Source organism: Physcomitrium patens, chromosome 9 (genome assembly GCF_059467195.1).
Source record: "Physcomitrium patens ecotype Gransden chromosome 9, ASM5946719v1, whole genome shotgun sequence".
In the NCBI taxonomy this organism is placed as follows: domain Eukaryota; kingdom Viridiplantae; phylum Streptophyta; class Bryopsida; order Funariales; family Funariaceae; genus Physcomitrium; species Physcomitrium patens.
In genome coordinates this window covers 12,830,712-12,849,492 of record NC_143418.1, presented here as the reverse complement: position 1 = coordinate 12,849,492, position 18,781 = coordinate 12,830,712, and the positions used below count along the sequence as shown (strand labels likewise).

The window sequence follows — 18,781 nt, the reverse complement described above, 5'->3', positions numbered from 1 at the left end:
TTTTGTGTATTTGTGTACATTTTAAGTACATCATTTCATGCAGTCCAGAACCACTCCAAGAACTATGAACGTATTGGAGTTACACAGTGAGTGTTAACAATCAGATGCAAAAATGCAACACATGTACAGATACACACAAGTGTTGGCTCACGATTCCTCTTTTAGTCAGGAACAAATGAGAGATATTAAGGACCAGTTGTACAGTGTCAAGTCTACTCTTGCCAAAATGGAATCCTTCACCAGTGGGCTATTTCTTGAAGACCATGCCTGGTTTTGAAAATATGAAGCGTTCACCCAAATGTTGAATAATGGATGGCTAAACTGAGAAACCAAGGTAAAAATTCCACGAGGGAATATACAAAAATCAGATATTACTGCAGCTGAAAGAGTGGAGACATGGTCCTTATAAATAATTATTTGAGGGTAGACCATAAGATGTGTGTACCGTTCGTTCTATGCTGAAACTACTATGCACAAGTTCAGGATAAGTGGACCAAAACATCGTCCAAGTTTGCAACAGAGGAGATATTTCCAGTGTTGCTTGCAGGGATACAAGCGTAGGAAGGTCGACACTTAAGAGATTGGTGAAAACTGAATATTCTGCCACAAGATCTTGGTACTCAACAACCTGACAAAAGCTAGAGACCTCTTGAAGCTAATACTCTCGTTGTAGGATTAAATAGAAGATTCAGTCACGAATCACAAATGCAAGTGAGGCTCTACAATGTAGTATGACGACCCTTCTTTCGAAGACATGACCTGCAGGATTGGTTGGTGAGGGTAAAGCAAAATTGACCACAGCCTTTGAAAAGATGATTTAAGGCCAGAGCCATTCTGTAAGTTCAGCATCACTTCGATCCAAACGTAAACCCATGTAAAGATTCCAAAAAGTCGAATTCAACGTTCTGCACAACAATCACTCGCACCAAGTCACGGTTCTAAATGAGTTGAGAGCTTGGAGTCGCACAGAGGTTACCATTATCATCAATATAGGCAATTTTTACGATAAAATAAAAACAACTGACAAACTTGTGTGATATTACGCAACCTTTGCACTCACGTCGACAAGAGGTGTCACTGCTGTATATAAATTACTCTGCCATTTGAAAAGCAAAACCACTGAAATACGCGAATATCATGCTTAAAAGTGGAGGATCACGCTGCAAGATTTTTTCAAGTCACTTGCCTAGGGAATCTGGGCCATGTTTAATGGAGGGAGAATGCCAGTCTTCATGAACATTACGTACTATTTTGTTGAGGCACTGGCAAACAACAGTGAGTTAAATGAAGAAGTGAACAATCTAGATGACTAAGCTATTAGAAGTAATGAAAAGCTTGGAAGTTTACTACTACAATGCGTGAGACCCCGAGGAGATTGGAAGAGACTGGGAAATCGTGCGTCATAAACTGAATGCAGGAATTACAACATGATGGACATACACACAAGTATCAATATGACGCATTATGTCCAGCAACCGGATGGATGGTCCTAAGCCGAGAATTGTGTGAGGAAATGGCACCGTTGATAACTACGTCGAAATCTACTATTTTCTTCGGTCCTACGACTCATGCTGCGTGATGGCCACTGAGAGCTTCATCGAAGTCCTGTTTCAAGGGCTGGGAACAAAATATTTCCCACTTCCGCTCAGCCATGAGCAATTCACGCAAGTGTGACACAGTTCATCAACATGGGTAAGCCTCATCTATGTCAAAACTGAACACAAGATACAACAGCAACCATGTGCACAGCAACATCAAACGAAGGGATCCCCTACCCAAGTGGAAGATAAACCACGAGAGTTTTACATACACTAAACTGCTCCCAAGCTTTTCCACTCCACAGTTAACATATGCAAGTCGCAGAATCTGCACAGTAACGAGGGTTAAAAGGCAGAAATACAATAGAGAGAATCAATAGCGGAATCATCCACGATGAGTTTATTAATCTGATCTGATAGGTGCAAAGGCATCACTCGTCTCTTCCTCTTAACCATGCATATCTGTATAAGAAGAAAAAAAAAAAAAGCCAACATCAAAAAGGGTGCAAACACATTAACCCAAAGTCACAAAGTCTCTGGGCAAGATTTCCAACAAAACAAAGCCGTACCATCCGACAAGAGCCATACTCCAGCAATCCAGTAAATCCTTGAACACCAGAGGTAACTTACCTTCAGTTTCGGTCTCTTCAAATCCACCTCTTCTTCACCGAATTCAGTATCTGCTCTAACCATTCACACATACAACCTCCAAACCCAGCCCTACCCTCGGTGGTTGCCTTCTATCATCCCTGTTCACGGATTGCTTTGCAAGCTTTCTCAGCTGAATGCTGCAATGCAATCGCAGGTTGAATGGCTCTACAAAAATAAACCTCACTCTTCAACCTCTGAAACCCACCTTCAACTGTCGCGTCCAACGCCCCGACACTTGCAGAGCACGCAACAACGGCGACCACCACGGAACCCATAAAAAAACATGGCCCTGTTGACGGAATAGTTAGATTCCATATTTGGAAAATAAATGTAAGTGAGGAAGTGTATCGGATATGAACTATGTGTTGTTTGGTGGATTAGGGTTTTAGTTTTAAAGTACTACAAAATGATACTTGATATTATAATTTATAGTTAGGAAATACACATACATTATGGTTGTTTTGATGTTTTTGATTATATGTTTGTGTCTATCTCTTATATAAAACAAAACAACTCAAGGGATAATCCAAAGACACAAAAATCACCTCTAATTGGCTACACATCTCATTGTTTTTTTTATCAAAAGTGAAGCAATAGTTTAACTTTTAATCAATTAGAGATCAAAATTTGCATGTTGTTGCTATAGATTGGAGAGCGTAGCTCTGCAAGATCACTAGGCGTAGAGTTTAGAAGCTCCCAATTGTCACTATGAAAAGCTATGTTGCCTCTGTGGTTGTGGTGGATTTTATGTTGTCTTTAATTTCTTGCCTTTGTCTTCTTGTATTGTTGAATTGTTGGTATGTATAAATAAATGAATTCAAGTCTAATATATTTTTTTTTTTATGTTGTAGGTGAGTGTGATTCTTTGATAATTTATTGAAGTAATTTGCAAGTAATTTTTTTATGTTACATAAATTTTAAATAACTTTTAATTATTTTGAAGTTGTAGTATCAAAAACATCAACTTATTAATGATATATATATATATATATATATATATATATTTAAAAATAAAATAATATCTTATTTTAGATTTTAATCACAAAATTCATATGTAGTTGCAAATTTTAACTTAAAATCTCATAAATGACTTCTCATGTAGTCAGTCAAAAAGAGAGTTTAGTATAAAAATATAGTAGTGTCATTATGTAGTACTCAAAAATTTAAAAAACACATATTATTTTATTCAGTTAATGTAGAATTATGTGATTCTACATTAAATAAATAAATAAATATACTAAAAATTAATTCAATTATTAACATTTTCTTTTTCAACTACAAAAATTGTTTATATATTTTTAAATGAATATAAGAATATAGTTGTGTAAGAACAATTACATTCTCATTGTTGTGCAAAAAATAGATATATAATTTTAAACTAAAAACTTCCAGAATAAGTAAATCAATAAATAAAAATATATTTTAACAAATTTTGTAGAAAATGTATGGAATTCTTTTAAATTTTAAAATAATGTTTCTCATTTTTATGTTAGCATTCAATAAAATCTAGATAATAGAACTCACTAAACTTTTGTCTCAACAAAATAAAAAGTTAGTGAATTAATACCAGAAATAAGATCTCTGTAATTGAAATGTTATTTTAAAATAATTATAATTAGAATTAATAGACCAGTAGAGTCTGGCTTGGTGTTAATAAAAATAACTTTTTGCCAGTCTGTTTTATCTTTAAAATAAAACTAACAGAGGTATCATACAACAGGTTAAAATGACATGTTTTTAGTAGAATTAGCTGCTTAAATATAAAAATATGTATATTGGAAATGAGTAGATCATCCAATAAAAACATCTTTAGAATTTAAACAAACCTAAAGATAGATTTTGGTTGTGTCCATGAAAATATAACTCCACATTAATGGATCTAATTTATCTTAAAGTTGGTTCATTACTTATGCATCTAATAACAAATGCATTGATCGTATTTAGTAGGCACAAAGATTGAATATCTATATGCTTAAATGAATATAATATTAAACTTTTGAAATGAAATTCTAAACAGACCTCAACAGTGTGCAACATTTTTATAAAGAGAAACATAAAAAAGCTGAATTTGTGGTTGTGTAATGCCAGCACATTATTCATAAATGCACATTAACTATATGTTTTTTTTATAGATGTCCACAAAATTATCAAGTACTAGCAAAGACAATAATGAAACAGAAAAACTAAATGACATGACTCTTATGAAAGCGCCAGTTTTTATGTATTTCTTTCTTTATTTATTCTATATATAGGGAAATGTACATTCAAGTCTCATGGATTCTGCCAATTCTAGTTAGATATCCAGCTCAGTGAAAACATCATAACAACCATTGATTGTGCCTCGTCCAAACTTCTTGCCTTTCAACTCATGGTCAATTTTAATATTTCAAATGCGTTGATTTAAAGTCAATTTATTAAGGAAGAACCCACTAAAAAAACCTAAAAAAAACAAAATGAAATAAAACTCATGTTTATCTTACGATTTGTATAAGTGAAACCATTATATATTTCATGAATATCAATAGTTCCAACTAGTCAAAGCATGAACATAACATACCCCCCAAAAATGCACTATTTTGAAACTCTTGCTTTTTATTTTATTTTATTTTATTTCCATTGGTTTCCCTCCAGAAATGGTTTGCAAATATTGCAACCCAGACATACAAAGCTTGCAAGCAAAGCAAGCGGAGCTCTGTGTTTATATATATATATATATTCGGATAGAGGGAGCCCAAATTGCACCGAGAAATAATAATAACAATAAATATAATAGAGGACCCTTTTAGTGTCCTCTGAAGGGGTGAGAGCACAGCAATGCCACGCTGAGAGCGACCCTCGAGGCGGGCCCACCCAGGACGGTCCACCTGTCACGGTGCGACTGGGTGTGACCCACCACATAGCCCAGGTGGTGCGCGGCCACCGGGGCAGCTTGTTGTTAATGCGCGACTCTGGCCCCATATTCATTGCTGGCCTTTATATTTGGCCAGAGGCGTCGAGTTTTCCGCTGCATTGGAAAGGGGGATGGGTCAACTGCATACACTCTCACACTACACGGGTTTGAAATAGTGGGTTTAATTGAGGGACTAATGAGGGGACTAATGGAGTATGGAAGCACTAAAGCTCGATTACCCACTCTATTTACTAGATCACGAGTCGAGGCCACAAACGAGCGAGCGAAGGAGACCGTTAGATGGAGAACTGATGAACGAACGATCGAACAAGCGAACGAAAGAACGAACGAATGAACACTGGGGTTCAACGTCCAGGGTAGATGGATGAACGAGAAGCTTGTGATTGACGGAACCGAGCAACGGGTCTGGACGGATGAAGACGGAGGAAGCGGACGGACGGTAGTCGTCCGGTGGAGGACCACAACCGACGACACGTCCGTCCTTGGATGGAGGGCTTGAACGGACTGTCGGAAGAGGAGCTGGCGTTCGACGGACGAATGGGACCCACGACGACGATGACGACGACGGGAGTGAGAGTCGGTTCGACGAGAACTTAAGGGATGCTGCGCGGGTGCGGAAGCAGCCTTCCGATGCGGAGATCGACGGCCAAACGTGCAGTACCGTTGCTGGTCGTAAGACATAGCCGTTGAGGCTTGGGGCTGTATGAGGGGAGGGCCATGGGGGGTTTAATCAGAGCATGCGCATTTCCGACGATGGTCTGGGATTCGTCGTCGTGAGTACCATTACTAATCTGTTGTCCTCTTGTGAGGCAGTTATATGTAAATCCTGTCTTGGACTGTTCCTCTCCAGCGCTCGCAGTTCCGTTTCACTAGGGGAGTTGAGAGTTGTTGCTTTATTAGAACCTGGGATTGTGAGCGTGGGAGTTAGTGAATTTGAATTTCGTTTTGGCCTGCCTGTAAATTCGGTGAGAGGTTGATCCATGAGTTCTTGAATTCTGAGGGGAGCTTCGCGATCGTTACTTCGGGGATAGGTCGGCAGTGTTCGCTTCGGATTGTTTGTCGGGTTTGATCGAGAAGTGGTGAGTGTGGTTCAGAGCGGTATCACCTTTGTGTCTAGACTGCACTGCAGAGGTATTTGAATCCTTAATGTAATAGTGAAGACTTTGATACTGTAGAAGGGTGATACTGTCTTTGTCGTCGTCGTCTTCCGAGGTCGCAGCGCAGAGGAGCAATTTGGAAGCAGTGGATTTTGAAAGAGGCGCTAGCGGAGTTGATAGTGTCGGTTCCTCGATACACTCGTGCGAACTACCTCGGAATTCAGGAATCATGTTCGCAACAAGGGTGAGTGCCATCGACGCTGCCCTTATCTGGTCACATAAGAAATGGATCCAATGCATAGGTGACCAGCTGGTCGCGGCTATGCGGACATGGGGGAATCAGGCCGTAAGTAGTCTTTCGCCAGGAAAGATGGTCTCGTTGCCCAGACATTACACATTGAATCGATGTCCAATGAGCCCATGCTACCCAGCGGTGTCATGGGTTTAGGGGATAAGATTTCGGATTTAGGGGGTTTCAACAATCACAGGTGCACTTATATGCCTCGATGTATGTTTCATGAATTCTCCACTAATATCTTCTGTGAAGTGCAGCAGCAGTCAGGCTTCGGCGACGAGAACAAGAGGGGTGATGGCGGCAAGGCCGCAGTCCCTGCGAAAGGTATGTACTCGTCGACTTCCTCTTTGTCAATGATCTGAACTGCCTGAGACATTGAGTGTTAGCTCAAAGTTGGCTGGTTTCTCAGTATAACAGGAGATTGAAGTTTCACTTCTAGAGGTTGGCTTGTTTTAACCTCCGGAGTGGCAGTGTCAAGATTCCGGCGTCTTAATACGCCCTGTTCCTTACGTGCAGCTGTAGCTACCATTGGCGCCCGCAACACTAGAGCTGCGCAAGCCAGTAATCGCAGAGCACTCGGTGACATTGGTAACCTTGTCGGTGCCATGTCAGTCCGTTGCAATGTTAGCAAAGACGGCGTTTTAGAGAATGCAGTTGTGAAGCACGCTGCGCTCCAGGCGGAGGCTATCACGCGTCCTATCACTAGGTATGCATCAAAAACCTGTTCTTCGAGCCAAAAACTTGCACTCTTGCCCATCGCTTGGTTTTCGAAACATGACCTCCTGTGCACGTCTTCATCTTAAGTTCTCTGCATGTCAACAGACGGTTCGGTGCGAACCTCCAGAATCAGCAGGCAGCCGCGAGAGTTCCTCAAGCTGTGGTATGACCTCTCGCTGAATGCTTTCAGTAATTGTGAATGCTTGTAATGTGGACGCACACAATCCTCTACCTCTGCATCGTTTTCAAGCGCTGAACATAGTCTTTTCATTTGTACGGCAGGTTCAACCTACTGAGGTAGCGAAAGCTGAACAAAAAGCTGTAGATGATGTCGCCGCGTGGGGCGCAACGAAGAGACGCACCACTCAACCAAAACCCAGGGAATCCTGTGCTGCAAACGCTGAGTCCCAGGATGTGTCGGCAGATTCACAGGTAGTGTCTACAAATAGTAGCGTTGCATCCAACCAGACAGGAAATCCGGCACGCCTGAGGGCTCATGCCCGCTCGAAGGTTGTGAGGAAGGAAAAGGAGCAAACTCTCACTGCAACTTTAACAGAACGTAGCGAGGTAGCACGTCGTGTCTTTGATGCCGATATGCATGAGGCTGAAGAACCAGTCCCCAACATTGATGAACACGACGTGGGTAACCAGCTCGCTGTGGTTGACTACATTGAGGACATCTATAGCTTCTACCGCAAGTCAGAAGTGCAGAGCTGCGTGCCTCCGGATTATATGTCTCGCCAATCTGACATCAACGAGAAGATGCGAGCTATACTGATTGATTGGCTCATCGAGGTATGCTTTCCGCTTACTTCGGCACTCTCATGTTGTGCTCGCTACTGGACAAATTCTTTTTCTCTTACTCTAACTATCGTCTGATCCTAATCCTATTGTTGCTCTGTAGGTACATTTGAAATTCAAGCTGATGCCCGAGACGTTGTTCCTGACGACGAATTTGATTGATAGATACTTGTGCATACAAAGCGTCTCTCGCAAGAACCTGCAACTAGTGGGAGTAACTGCAATGCTTCTGGCAGCTAAGTACGAGGAGATCTGGGCCCCTGAGGTCAATGACTTCGTACATATCTCTGATAACGCGTACTCTCGGGAGGAAGTTCTGACCATGGAGAAGAACATGCTCAACACTCTGAAATTCAACCTCACGGTGCCAACGCCTTATGTCTTCATTGTCCGACTACTGAAGGCTGCTGCCTGTGATAAGCAAGAGAAGACTGCATCCACGCAGCTTGAAATGGTCGCATGGTTTCTGGTGGAACTCTGCTTGTCTGAGTACCCTATGATCAAATACGCTCCGTCTCTGATCGCCGCTGCTGCTGTGTACACTGCCCAAGTCACTCTCGCTAGGCAACCCCGTTGGGGACCTGCCCTCCAGCGCCACTCCGGCTACTCCGAGGCTCAGATCAAGTGAGTAGTCTATCCCCGATTTCAATTAAATGTTACTCTTCTAAAACTCGCTGCGGTGACAATGTCCCTCCCATATTTTAACATCTTTTTCCGTATTTTGACTGCAGGGAGTGTGCATCGCTCATGGCCAACCTTCACAGCAAGGCCAGTGAGGGCAATCTGACCGTAGTGCACAAAAAGTACTCTCTTGCGAAGCTGTTGGGCGTGGCCAAGCTTCCCCACGCTGCTTCGCTGTGCGCTGCGCTATCAAGCAGCTGATTGACTCGGCTTGCGGACGATAATTGTCACTCCGTCTTACGCACCGGCAAATGTGGTACCCTTAACCACTGCCTGAGTGAAAACCTCATGCCCAAGCACAAGGAGATGGCAACCACCCGGTACATATGATGCTCCAAACCTCTTGGTGTACCTAGCCCTTATACTTAGACCTGCTTAGACTTGGCTGATAGCTTGAAATACTTCTTTCTTTGGTATTGCAATTGGCAGACTCAGAACTTAGCAGCTAGCCCTTCTACCCTAGAATCAAAGATAAAGAATTCCTTGGTCCAGTTTTAAATCAATTTGGATCTCTCTTGTCTAGAATTTGGCTGTGGTAGATCGTCGAGCCGCTACTCTTTTAGCCTTTACTTAGCTGTACTTAAATTCCAAACTCAGGATCTAAGCAGCAACCCTCCCTTTTCTATTGTAGCCACTCGCTGTACAGAGCTCGTTGATTGAACGGCACCTGCGCCATCATCTGCCACTGCCATCTGCAATGAAACTTATCTTTTCTTTTTGGTTACAACAGAGCTGATTTCACGGATGTATGATTAAGCTTTTGAACTCTAAAAGCAGTAGCTTACGCTGAGTACTTGCTTTGAAATCATACCATTTTGTTACAACTGTGGCTTTTTCCATATCACCTCAGTGCAGACTTGTACGCGTACCGAAGCTAACGTCTTGTTCACGGCTGCTTCCCTAATCGACGCTTCTCTGAAATTGTGAACTTTATTTCTCACACCTTTTCAATTGGCCAACCACTGCTTGCCTCCTTGCGATGATTTTGGTCGTATATCACATTGCGGTGACCACCGCTGTTCCTACAAGACTCTTCTAGTAGTTTCCTCCCGTTTACGTCATTGCCTCCTCCTATTGTATGTATTGCCGGTCTGAAAGGACACTACTCACTTCTTCCGCAGACCTCTTCACTCCAAACTCGGTTTTTTAATTTCCGCTGACATATTGCGAACAACCTTGACTCTAATTGGGTCGGAGAGAATGGCATTTGCAACTTATGCGTGCTTGCGGCCGACAAATTTCCCACTTTCTACTGCTGATTCTCCACACACCGTGCCGAGGTACTCTCGAAATTCTCTAGCTTTCAGATTATCTAGCCACTTTCTTGGCACGGAATTGTCATTCCGCACACGCACGCTTCCTGTCACGAATGAGAGGAGGGTCTTTAGTTGTGTTAATTCGGGCAACGTAGCTGGCGAAGACATTGATGTTCTCTCAACACCCAAGGCACGGGAGGACAAATTGTGGTCACGACTGCTGAAGCGAGGATCAGAAATAGTGTCCGAAAATGTGAACCGCTTCTCCAAGCCGGCTATGGCGATAGTTCTTAGTTTGTTGCTTCTGCAAAGTAATCCGGAGTTGGCACTCGCTGCTGGTGGAGGACGAGTCGGCGGACGGGTTGGCGGGGGAAGCTCATTCTCTAGCAAGTCGTTCTCTGCCCCAAGCCGATCATACTCGGCACCGTCAGGCGGGTATTCTAGGCCCGAAAGGTCGTACGTTGCACCAAGCCCAGGATTCTCTTATGCCGTTCCTTACGCTGCTCCTTCGCCGTTCTTTGGGCGTAGCTATTACTCCGCGCCCACTTACGGGATTGGGTTTGGAGGGGGTGGCCTCTTCTTCTTTGTCCTTCTTGGGTTCATCGTTTTACAATCCATCTATGGATTTGTATCAGAGGGATCCAAATCTGGTGGTTCTACTCTATTTACTGGGTCTCAGAAGACCAGCGTGGTGAAGCTGCAGGTATATACGCCGTTGATCAGTGTTTTGCATTTGTTTCTTTTCATGTATTTTTTCTAACTGAGTTGATATTTGCAGCAATGAAATTGTTTGGAGTTGTGAAAGTTCTTCGCTGCTCACTGCATCTGAAGTGCCTATATTTTCCAAGAGGATGCGAAGACTTAGGGTTTGTGTTTCAGGTGGGTTTATTGGGCATGGCGCGCACACTTCAGAAGGATTTGGACAGAATCGCAAATCAGGCCGATACAACAACAGCAGAGGGTCTTCATTCCGTTCTTACTGGTGCGCCATCTGGAATTTAATCTACCTTATCATTTGCTCGTTAACGTTTTGTACATCTTTCATTTTTTGTGGGAATAGTAACCAATGTGGTACCAACGGGTATCAGTACTGTGCTAACTGGAAGCCTGTCTTTCGTGTGCAGAGACATGTCTGGCTTTGATGAGACATCCTGAGTATTGCACCTCAGCCTTCGCATCGGTATCCCTTTACAAACCCTACTCTTTAGAGTTCGTGAATTTAATTGGGTTTCTGCTTGGCAGCAGTGCTCTTCAACTCTGATTTGAGCGTAAAACTGAGCATGTCTACGTTGTTTTGTTCTGTATCCCAGACTGATGTCAATCGCTCGGCGGCCGGGGCTGAGGAGCGGTTCAACAACCTTTCTCTAGAAGAGAGAGCTAAATTTGATGCAGAGACTCTTATCAATGTGAACAACTTGAGGAAAAAAATCATGGCAGCACCCAAGTCCGAAAGATTAAACAATGAGTATATTGTGGTGACGATTTTAGTAGCAGCCGATGGGGAGTTTAAGCTTCCAGCAATCAACAGCAATGCTGACCTTAAAGCTGCTCTTAGGAAATTAGGCTCAATACCAACTGATGCTATTCAGGTATAGTTTCAGCATCTCAGACTTGTCAATTCTGGTTTGATGGCTTTCCTTCATGGCCCGTCACGGTTTGATCAGTAGTGTTTTATCGTAGCATCGATTTGATATGGTGTGTTTGTATGGTGAACACGTTCTCATAGAAATGCATTTGTGGGCACAGTCTGTAGAAGTGCTGTGGACTCCACAAGACGAAGATGACACATTAAATGAACGAGAACTTCTTCGTGACTACCCTCTTCTACTATCACTGTAGTTTGTAGAGGTGCTTGTAGTGGCTAGTTAAAGGAGCGATATTTGGAGTAGTTTGCGCACAGGATGATTGTAGTCCTAATATGGCTGGAAATTGCTAAAACGAGGTTCAACTATCTCACGGAATCGGCGACACGAACTAAAAGGATTGAACCCTTGAGCTCACAGACGAGCAGCTTGGGATTTTGTTCCAGGCGTGCTCCGGCAACGAAATGTTGTCCCTGGAAGTATGTACTATTACTTTATTTACTATTTTATCACACACGAATTGAAATTGTACCTCATTGAAGTTGTGGAGTATGGACACCTACGAGTGGATTCTTTTGGAAAAACTTGTACAAGTTTTAGGAAGAAAAAATTTGTGAGTGAAAAAAGTGTGATGGAAATGTTTGTTTATCTGTATCACATGTTTTGGTGTCGGTCCGTTCTTTTGAGTGTCGCATAATTTTGCACTACAAGTGGACGCATATCTGATACTAATATACTGCAAAACTCATTCAACTCAGTTGTAGAGTTTTGGGGTTTGCCCCAAGACCTTTGCACTCTGACCACCAAAGTAGAATTTACACGTAATACTAACACAGGGAACCAGTCAGTCAACATGCGCCCGTAATTAGCACAGCTCGACGCCATTGGTGTTGTGGTCCTATTAACGGGGAGTAATGCGGCAACTCACACGCAGGGTTAATTAGATTTTTTGTCTACTGTTGCAAGTTTTCAAAGATGGATGTTTGGTGCCCGAACTCATAGAATATGTGAACTGGGGAGGTTGCTAAAAACAATTCAAAACAGTTCATGTAGAAATAGAAGAAGATACCTTGTTCTTTTTGTAGCAAAGCGAGTTCAGCATGCCCAGACTTGCTCAAGTTGCTTGCATGCACAGTGTATTTCCATACAAACTGTGCATTGCAACAGGCGTTCTACGTTAGATCTGGATAGAACCGCTGTGGCTAGGGCCGTTTCCTCTTGTCGATGGGAGATTACAAGCACTCCTCTGGCCAGACTTCGACACATTTCCAGCACACTTGCACCACGATTCTGAGTATTGCTAACCACCGAAAGTGCTCATTTTAGAACAAAGCTACGCTTCATGCTTGCGGTGGATTGCACGTTGTTTTGTCCATCATCTACTAGTGATCTCGCTTTTCTACAGAATCTATGCTACCGCAAACTTGCCCCACTCAGATTTTCGAAGCTATTTGCACAGTATCACAATTTTGACTGGAAACCCAAAGTTTTAACACATATTAATTCTTCCACAACATTTATGTCATCAATTTCAGATTTATTTATTTATTTTTACTTTATTTTATTTTTTTAACAAACCATAGAATTCAAATTAACTTATCATTCAACTTTCATCAATCGACTCCAAAGTAAAAGCATGTGATGTAAAATACCAAATTCAAAAAAATATACTTGAAAATATTATGATTCACGATGTTTCTTTGAAAGGGGTGCATTAATGTTGTCACCAAATACAGTTGTTCTTTACCCCAAATTTTTTATCACCTCAAAGATGTCTGGTTTTTACATAAGTGCATTGAATGGTAGGCCGGAATGTAACATTTTGTTAAAAATCTTTTCGATGATTTGCAAGAAAGTTAAGTTGTATGAATAATGACAATCATATATAGATATAAATTTATATTTCACATCTGCGGAATAATTCTATTTATTTATATCTATTTATATCTATTTATATATATTTCACATCTGCGGAATAAATATAAAAATAAATATAAATAAAGTATATATTTGTACATTCACAGATAGTATTTTAGCAAATACACAATAAATTTACTTTTGTAGTATCTTCCGATTAAGGACATGTCTTCTCTCCTGTTATTTATAACATGGACTTCAATTGTCTTTAAAAACCTGAAAGCATCTTCACCATTTGACAGCAATATACTTCCGGTGTGGGTGATGTGGCAGGTGCATTGACGTCACATATTCACACACGTTAAGACAAAGGGACTGGTGTGAATCACGTATTTCCACTCGCACGGGCCCACCGTAGAGGCGTCAGGGAGCACCAAATTCTCTCTGTTTAGATACTTTGGACTAAGAAATTCCTCAGTAGCCCCTCAACGGGTGCCCAGCTATCATGGTTAATTTTCAGCCGGTCATGTATTGAATCTTGTGTGTGTGTGTGTGTGTATATTTGTATTTATATGTCCGTTGAGTGTAGGAATCAAGTGGGCGAATTTTTAGCATCAATTACATAGATGCAATAGAAGCATGATTACAGAATTTTGTGTCCAGTTATTCCGCAGTTGTGAAATCATCTAGAGTCAGATGAATGTGTGTATTTTTACAAATCTTTATTGTGTCGTCAAAAAAATCTAGTGAATTCAACCACCTATTTTTGTACAGGCTTCTGGCCATCGATAGGTTTAAGTGTGAACGATAGATTTTCCCAAAAACAGCACACGTTCTTTTACGGGGTAAGACTAAAATTCCTTTGAACCTCGTCCACACTGCCAATGTTGTCTCAGGTCAACAAATTACACGACGGTTTCAATCAAAGTTGATCTAATGTCTCTGGTTTTGAGCTTTGCCAAGCACAAAGTAGAATAGTACCCGATAGACGACTCCGAACGCTATTGTGATGACTAAATTGCTCCATTTGCCTAGTTGTGTGATGTCTTGATTCTGGAGCACAGCCATGCCATCCATGATACAGGTTGAGCCATTCAAGTCCGAGTAAGGAGTATCAGAGAGTACATCTTCTTTGAGGGTTTCAAGCACGCTATTAACTAGCGTCTCCGGTATGTATGGTGCAAGAGGAGTATTTGTGAAGATTTGACCTGCGCTCAGGAATGAACTCTGTCACTCCACAGCAAGTCGCCCACTGAATCTAACATTGCTGCGTCTACGGCGAACTGAATTTAGAAATCATCTGAATAACTGATCTCAGAGAATGTAAGTCAACACTGGTGCAGTTCACGCAGTTAACTTCTGGGGAGGAGTGTTACCTGCTGTTTCGTAGCAAGAGGAGGCACTTGACCTCATGAGCTCGTTGCGGACCACAGCTTCATACGGGTACTTAATTAATGAGATGTAATGAAACCAAATCCAGTAATTGGGTATTCTGTCCCTGGTTCTGAAAAACCCGCTCAATAGAAGAAAATATGCAAGGACAGCAACTACAATAGTGTAACCTAGGATCACATTTGGAATGATAGCTGACAAGAAAGTGGCAAAAGAGTTACCAGCCCAGAATGAGGCCCAAATGATGAGGAAAAAGAAGCAGAATCCGCCGAATCCCCCAGCCAGACCAACGGCCCAAAAGGTCGTCACTGCGAATGCGAAAGATAATAATCCTAGGAATGGGATGTAAATTAAAGCATTGGCGAGTACGTATGACGATTTGCGATAAGCGTTGTGTGCCGTTTCCCGAATGAATATGTAGCGCTCCTGAAGGAAAATTGGCAGTGTATCCACGCAGGAATAGTACGAGAAGGTCATTGCGAACGTGAAGAAGCCGAGACGCTCCTGCAAACCCTTGGGAGTGTGATCTAACTGCCAAAAAATGGTTGCGAGAAGGAGACCAGAAACAGTAACTGTGCCCAATCTCGTGTAGAAAAGCTCGGGAGTTCGGCGTATATTAGTGATGCATCTCCATGTGAGGAACTTGATCTCCTCACTTCTCGTGTTAGCAAATTTTAGCACCAGTGTCGCACTGTCGTTGCAATGCTCCACATAACCTGAGGTTGACATTAATCTACCCTTGGCAATGCTGGCAGCAATTGCACCTGCAACTCCAGTGGGAGTTGCCGGATGAAGTCTGGCTCGGTTAGCCGGCGAAGACTCTCCACGAAGATGGTTGTAGGAGCTCGTCACCTTATACCGGGTCACAAGTGGCCTGATGCCCTCAGGCATGGAGCTGAGAATTTGAATGAGGTCGATGGCGAACTCGGCTGCATTTCCATGAGAGGAGGGAATAGGATATCCATGATTAAATGCTGTGAAGTATGCTGTTAGCTCTTTGGGATGACCCATGTAGATCATCTGACCATTAGCTAGAATTAGCAAGTTATCAATGAGACCCAGGATTCTGTCGCTGGGCTGATGGACAGAGAAGATCACAATGCTGCCCATCTCTGCAATGTGCCTGAGCGTCTCCACTACCATGAAGGCGCTTGAAGAATCCAGACCCGATGTAGGTTCATCGAGGAATAAAAGCAAGGGACCATGAACTATGTCAATTCCGATTGAGACCCGTCGTCTCTCTCCTCCTGAGACGCCTCGATGGGACTCGTCCCCGATGATAGTATCCGCAACTTTCCCCAATCCAAGCTGCCGAATCATACTATTCACTCTCGCAATCTTGGCTTCCTTTCCATGACTCGCTGGGAGGCGCACGTTGGCTGCAAACATTAGCGTCTCCTTCACAGTGAGCATAGGAAAGAGCAGATCGTCCTGCATTACATAGGCAGAGATGTTGCGCAGCAAATCCGGATCCACTTCTTGCCCATTCAATGTAATGCTACCCACCAAACTCTTCCTATCAATTCTTTGAGCCAATGCGTCAATCAAAGTTGACTTCCCTGAGCCGCTAGGTCCCATGACAGCCAGTATCTCTCCATCTTTAGCCTTTCCGGATATGCCCTGCAACAAGCTCTTCGTGACAGGTACTTTCTTCTGAGCAGGATTCATCTCAACCTCATTCTTGTGCCGCGAGAAGCAAGGACACACCCATTTGAAAGAATCCCAACCAAGTCTTCTTTTACTAGCCACCGTGTACGTCAGATCACGAAATTCGAGCCAGATGTCGAGGTTAACCTGTGCGGATATTACTTCTTGATTGCCTCCAACCACCGTGACCTCATTGCTGAAATTCTTGTTAACAACACTCACTGCACCGGTACTGGTGCTTCCGTTCTGGCCCTTCCCATTCCTCGAAGTGAGTTCTTTCGGCTTGCTGGGACCACCTGCCACAGGAGGCTTCGGAGCCATGGGCTTAGTCACAGGCACCGCAAGATCCAAACCGCCATAACTTCCTGCGGACATACTCCTCACGATATAAGGCGAGGTCGCACTCGGCGTTGCCGGAACTTCTCTCATGTATCCCTCCTTGATTCCCAGCATGCCACAGTGAGATCAGCTTCCCCCTCTCCAACCCGACCAGTAATCTAACCCACGAGTGACGCTAACCAAATTGCACTACTACAACTACAAAATTAAAAATGTAGAACCGTAAAGCTGCGATCGATCTATGTAGTAGAGCTCATTGTACTACGACGTTGTCAGAACAGAAATTCGAAAATCACAAATTCGAAATCGGTCCATGAAGGGGCGAGAAAACGCGGCATGCAGCTCGATGTCACGAATTCGACGACGACGACGACGACGGCCAAGTAAGGCTGGCGGGAGAGAGGGAAAATGGCGGGGCTGACTTTGGATGGATGTCATCTACATTAGATGAACGCTATTGAATGAGAGGGGGATGAATGTATTTACAGCGCAGCTTCTACGAATGCCTACGTTAGTTGGTTACTTTACATCTACCTTTTTGTGACTTCGAAAATGAAAACTTTAGATGCGTTCCTTACTTTTTCTACATTGTCCAAAAAAAATAAAAAAAATAAAAAACTGTATCCTTTTTTATGCCCAAAAAAATCAAAAAACCTCTACATTGTCCAAAAAAAAATATAAAAAATATAAAAATTGTGTTAAGGTTTTTTCTTTTGACTAAAGGGCTTAATAGTTATTGGTGATGTTTGTTGTGAGTAATATGGTTCAATACACAAGTGGTAGCAGTTGTTCTTGTTGGCAATTTGAATAATATATTAATAATTGTGTAAAAGATGTAATGTCTTTTTGATATGATAAGATTTGACTAGTGTATGGCTCTACAAAAGGTACCAAATTATAATAAACATCTTTATCTTTTGAGGTTCTTATTTTGCAAAGATAGTTTATTTATTTGAGAAATTTTTTATAGGCCTCAATTATTATTATTTTATTTATTTATTTATTTTATTTATTTTTTATGTTTGTAGGTGTAAATTTTGAAGGATTTTGGCCTTGTTCTTGAATTCTCAAATCTAAGACCTTCTCTATTAGAATGTCAACTTTTAGTTTTTTTTTAGTATTACTTAATTTCATCAAATTTGTAAATATTCTGTCTGATATATTAAAATAATAAATCTTAATGATGTCTAGATATACTAACTTTTCAACTTTTGATATAGAAATCTTCTTTATTATTCATATTTAATTAATTTTTGAATAAAATATAATATATTTTTAATAAATTATTTAATTTAATCTTCAACATATGATCACGAATTAGTTTACTTAGAAGACATAATTGTATTATCTTAAAGATAGACCTTAATTAGTAGAATTTGATATCATTTAACCAAATCAACATAATTTTCATGCTTTGTCTTTGTCGTTCTAAGTTTTTCAAGGTCATAAAAACTTGATTAGCTTTTAGAGTATTAAAATATAAATTTTTACATTATTAGAACTTTTGAAGGATCAAACTTTGGCTTAACAAACATATGCTCAAAAATATATTGTACATTCAAAGAAAAATCTCTCTTGATAACGTTACAAATATACAACTATATTTATTCATTTAAGATCAAACAAAACTTTTAATGTTTTGTATAACTATCTATAAATCAATATAACTATCAAAGACATAAATCTCAAAGAATTAAAAGATCAATATATTCTTGTGTCATTTGAAAAGACTAAAAAATTATTTAAAGATAGTATAATATTAAATTGGAATGGCTTATGCTTAAGACAAGAAAATTAGAAAGTCTTAAAATAAGACTAAAGACAAAAAAGGCCTTGATAAGAGTAAAGAATGCTTCACTCTTGCTTCCATATATGCTATCTAACTAAAAACTATGTTGCAACATTCTATAAGATTTTTAATATGTGTTCAACTTGCAAGAGACATGTCTTAACTTGCAAGGCAAGTTTTCTATACATATGCATATAATCAACTTAAACTACAAGCTACCAATATAT

General features: G+C 41.2%; 3 protein-coding genes and 1 long non-coding RNA gene across 20 annotated transcripts; 2 read left to right on the top strand and 2 right to left on the bottom strand.

Annotated features, from left to right (window-relative positions):
* Positions 1-375: 375 nt before the first annotated feature.
* LOC112286213 (uncharacterized) lies at positions 376-2,508 on the bottom strand. Of its 15 annotated transcripts, none has more exons than XR_016504801.1 (5): positions 2,169-2,508; positions 1,776-2,000; positions 1,521-1,617; positions 1,187-1,262; positions 376-905 (listed from the first exon to the last, which is right to left on the bottom strand). It is a non-coding gene; the product is annotated as an uncharacterized LOC112286213 (long non-coding RNA). The 15 variants fall into 15 exon arrangements; XR_016504802.1 differs by having other exon boundaries at positions 1,187-1,246; XR_012218125.2 differs by having other exon boundaries at positions 1,187-1,246; positions 1,776-1,866; positions 2,169-2,493.
* Positions 2,509-5,845: 3,337 nt separating this feature from the next.
* LOC112286673 (G2/mitotic-specific cyclin-2) lies at positions 5,846-9,418 on the top strand. Of its 2 annotated transcripts, none has more exons than XM_024528794.3 (7): positions 5,846-6,441; positions 6,753-6,816; positions 7,009-7,198; positions 7,315-7,372; positions 7,492-8,004; positions 8,114-8,634; positions 8,742-9,418. In XM_024528794.3, the coding sequence occupies exons 1-7, from the start codon at positions 6,427-6,429 to the stop codon at positions 8,890-8,892; spliced, it is 1,512 nt and encodes a 503-aa protein (XP_024384562.1). In that variant the 5' UTR covers positions 5,846-6,426; the 3' UTR covers positions 8,893-9,418. The 2 variants fall into 2 exon arrangements, with proteins under 2 accessions (XP_024384562.1, XP_024384561.1); XM_024528793.3 differs by having other exon boundaries at positions 5,847-6,441; positions 6,750-6,816.
* A 394-nt stretch (positions 9,419-9,812) lies between these two features.
* On the top strand, positions 9,813-12,066 carry LOC112286674 (FLUCTUATING-LIGHT-ACCLIMATION protein 1, chloroplastic). The gene is made up of 5 exons (XM_024528795.3): positions 9,813-10,650; positions 10,827-10,929; positions 11,072-11,127; positions 11,258-11,536; positions 11,694-12,066. Exons 1-5 carry the CDS (start codon positions 9,892-9,894, stop codon positions 11,784-11,786), a joined length of 1,290 nt encoding a protein of 429 aa, XP_024384563.1. The 5' UTR covers positions 9,813-9,891; the 3' UTR covers positions 11,787-12,066.
* A 2,022-nt stretch (positions 12,067-14,088) lies between these two features.
* LOC112286565 (ABC transporter G family member 6) lies at positions 14,089-17,405 on the bottom strand. 2 transcript variants are annotated; one of them, XM_024528536.3, is made up of 3 exons: positions 15,001-17,405; positions 14,764-14,820; positions 14,089-14,595 (listed from the first exon to the last, which is right to left on the bottom strand). In XM_024528536.3, the coding sequence occupies exons 1-3, from the start codon at positions 16,877-16,879 to the stop codon at positions 14,321-14,323; spliced, it is 2,211 nt and encodes a 736-aa protein (XP_024384304.1). In that variant the 5' UTR covers positions 16,880-17,405; the 3' UTR covers positions 14,089-14,320. The 2 variants fall into 2 exon arrangements, with proteins under 2 accessions (XP_024384304.1, XP_024384303.1); XM_024528535.3 differs by having other exon boundaries at positions 14,764-17,403.
* Between the last annotated feature and the right edge of the window lie 1,376 nt (positions 17,406-18,781).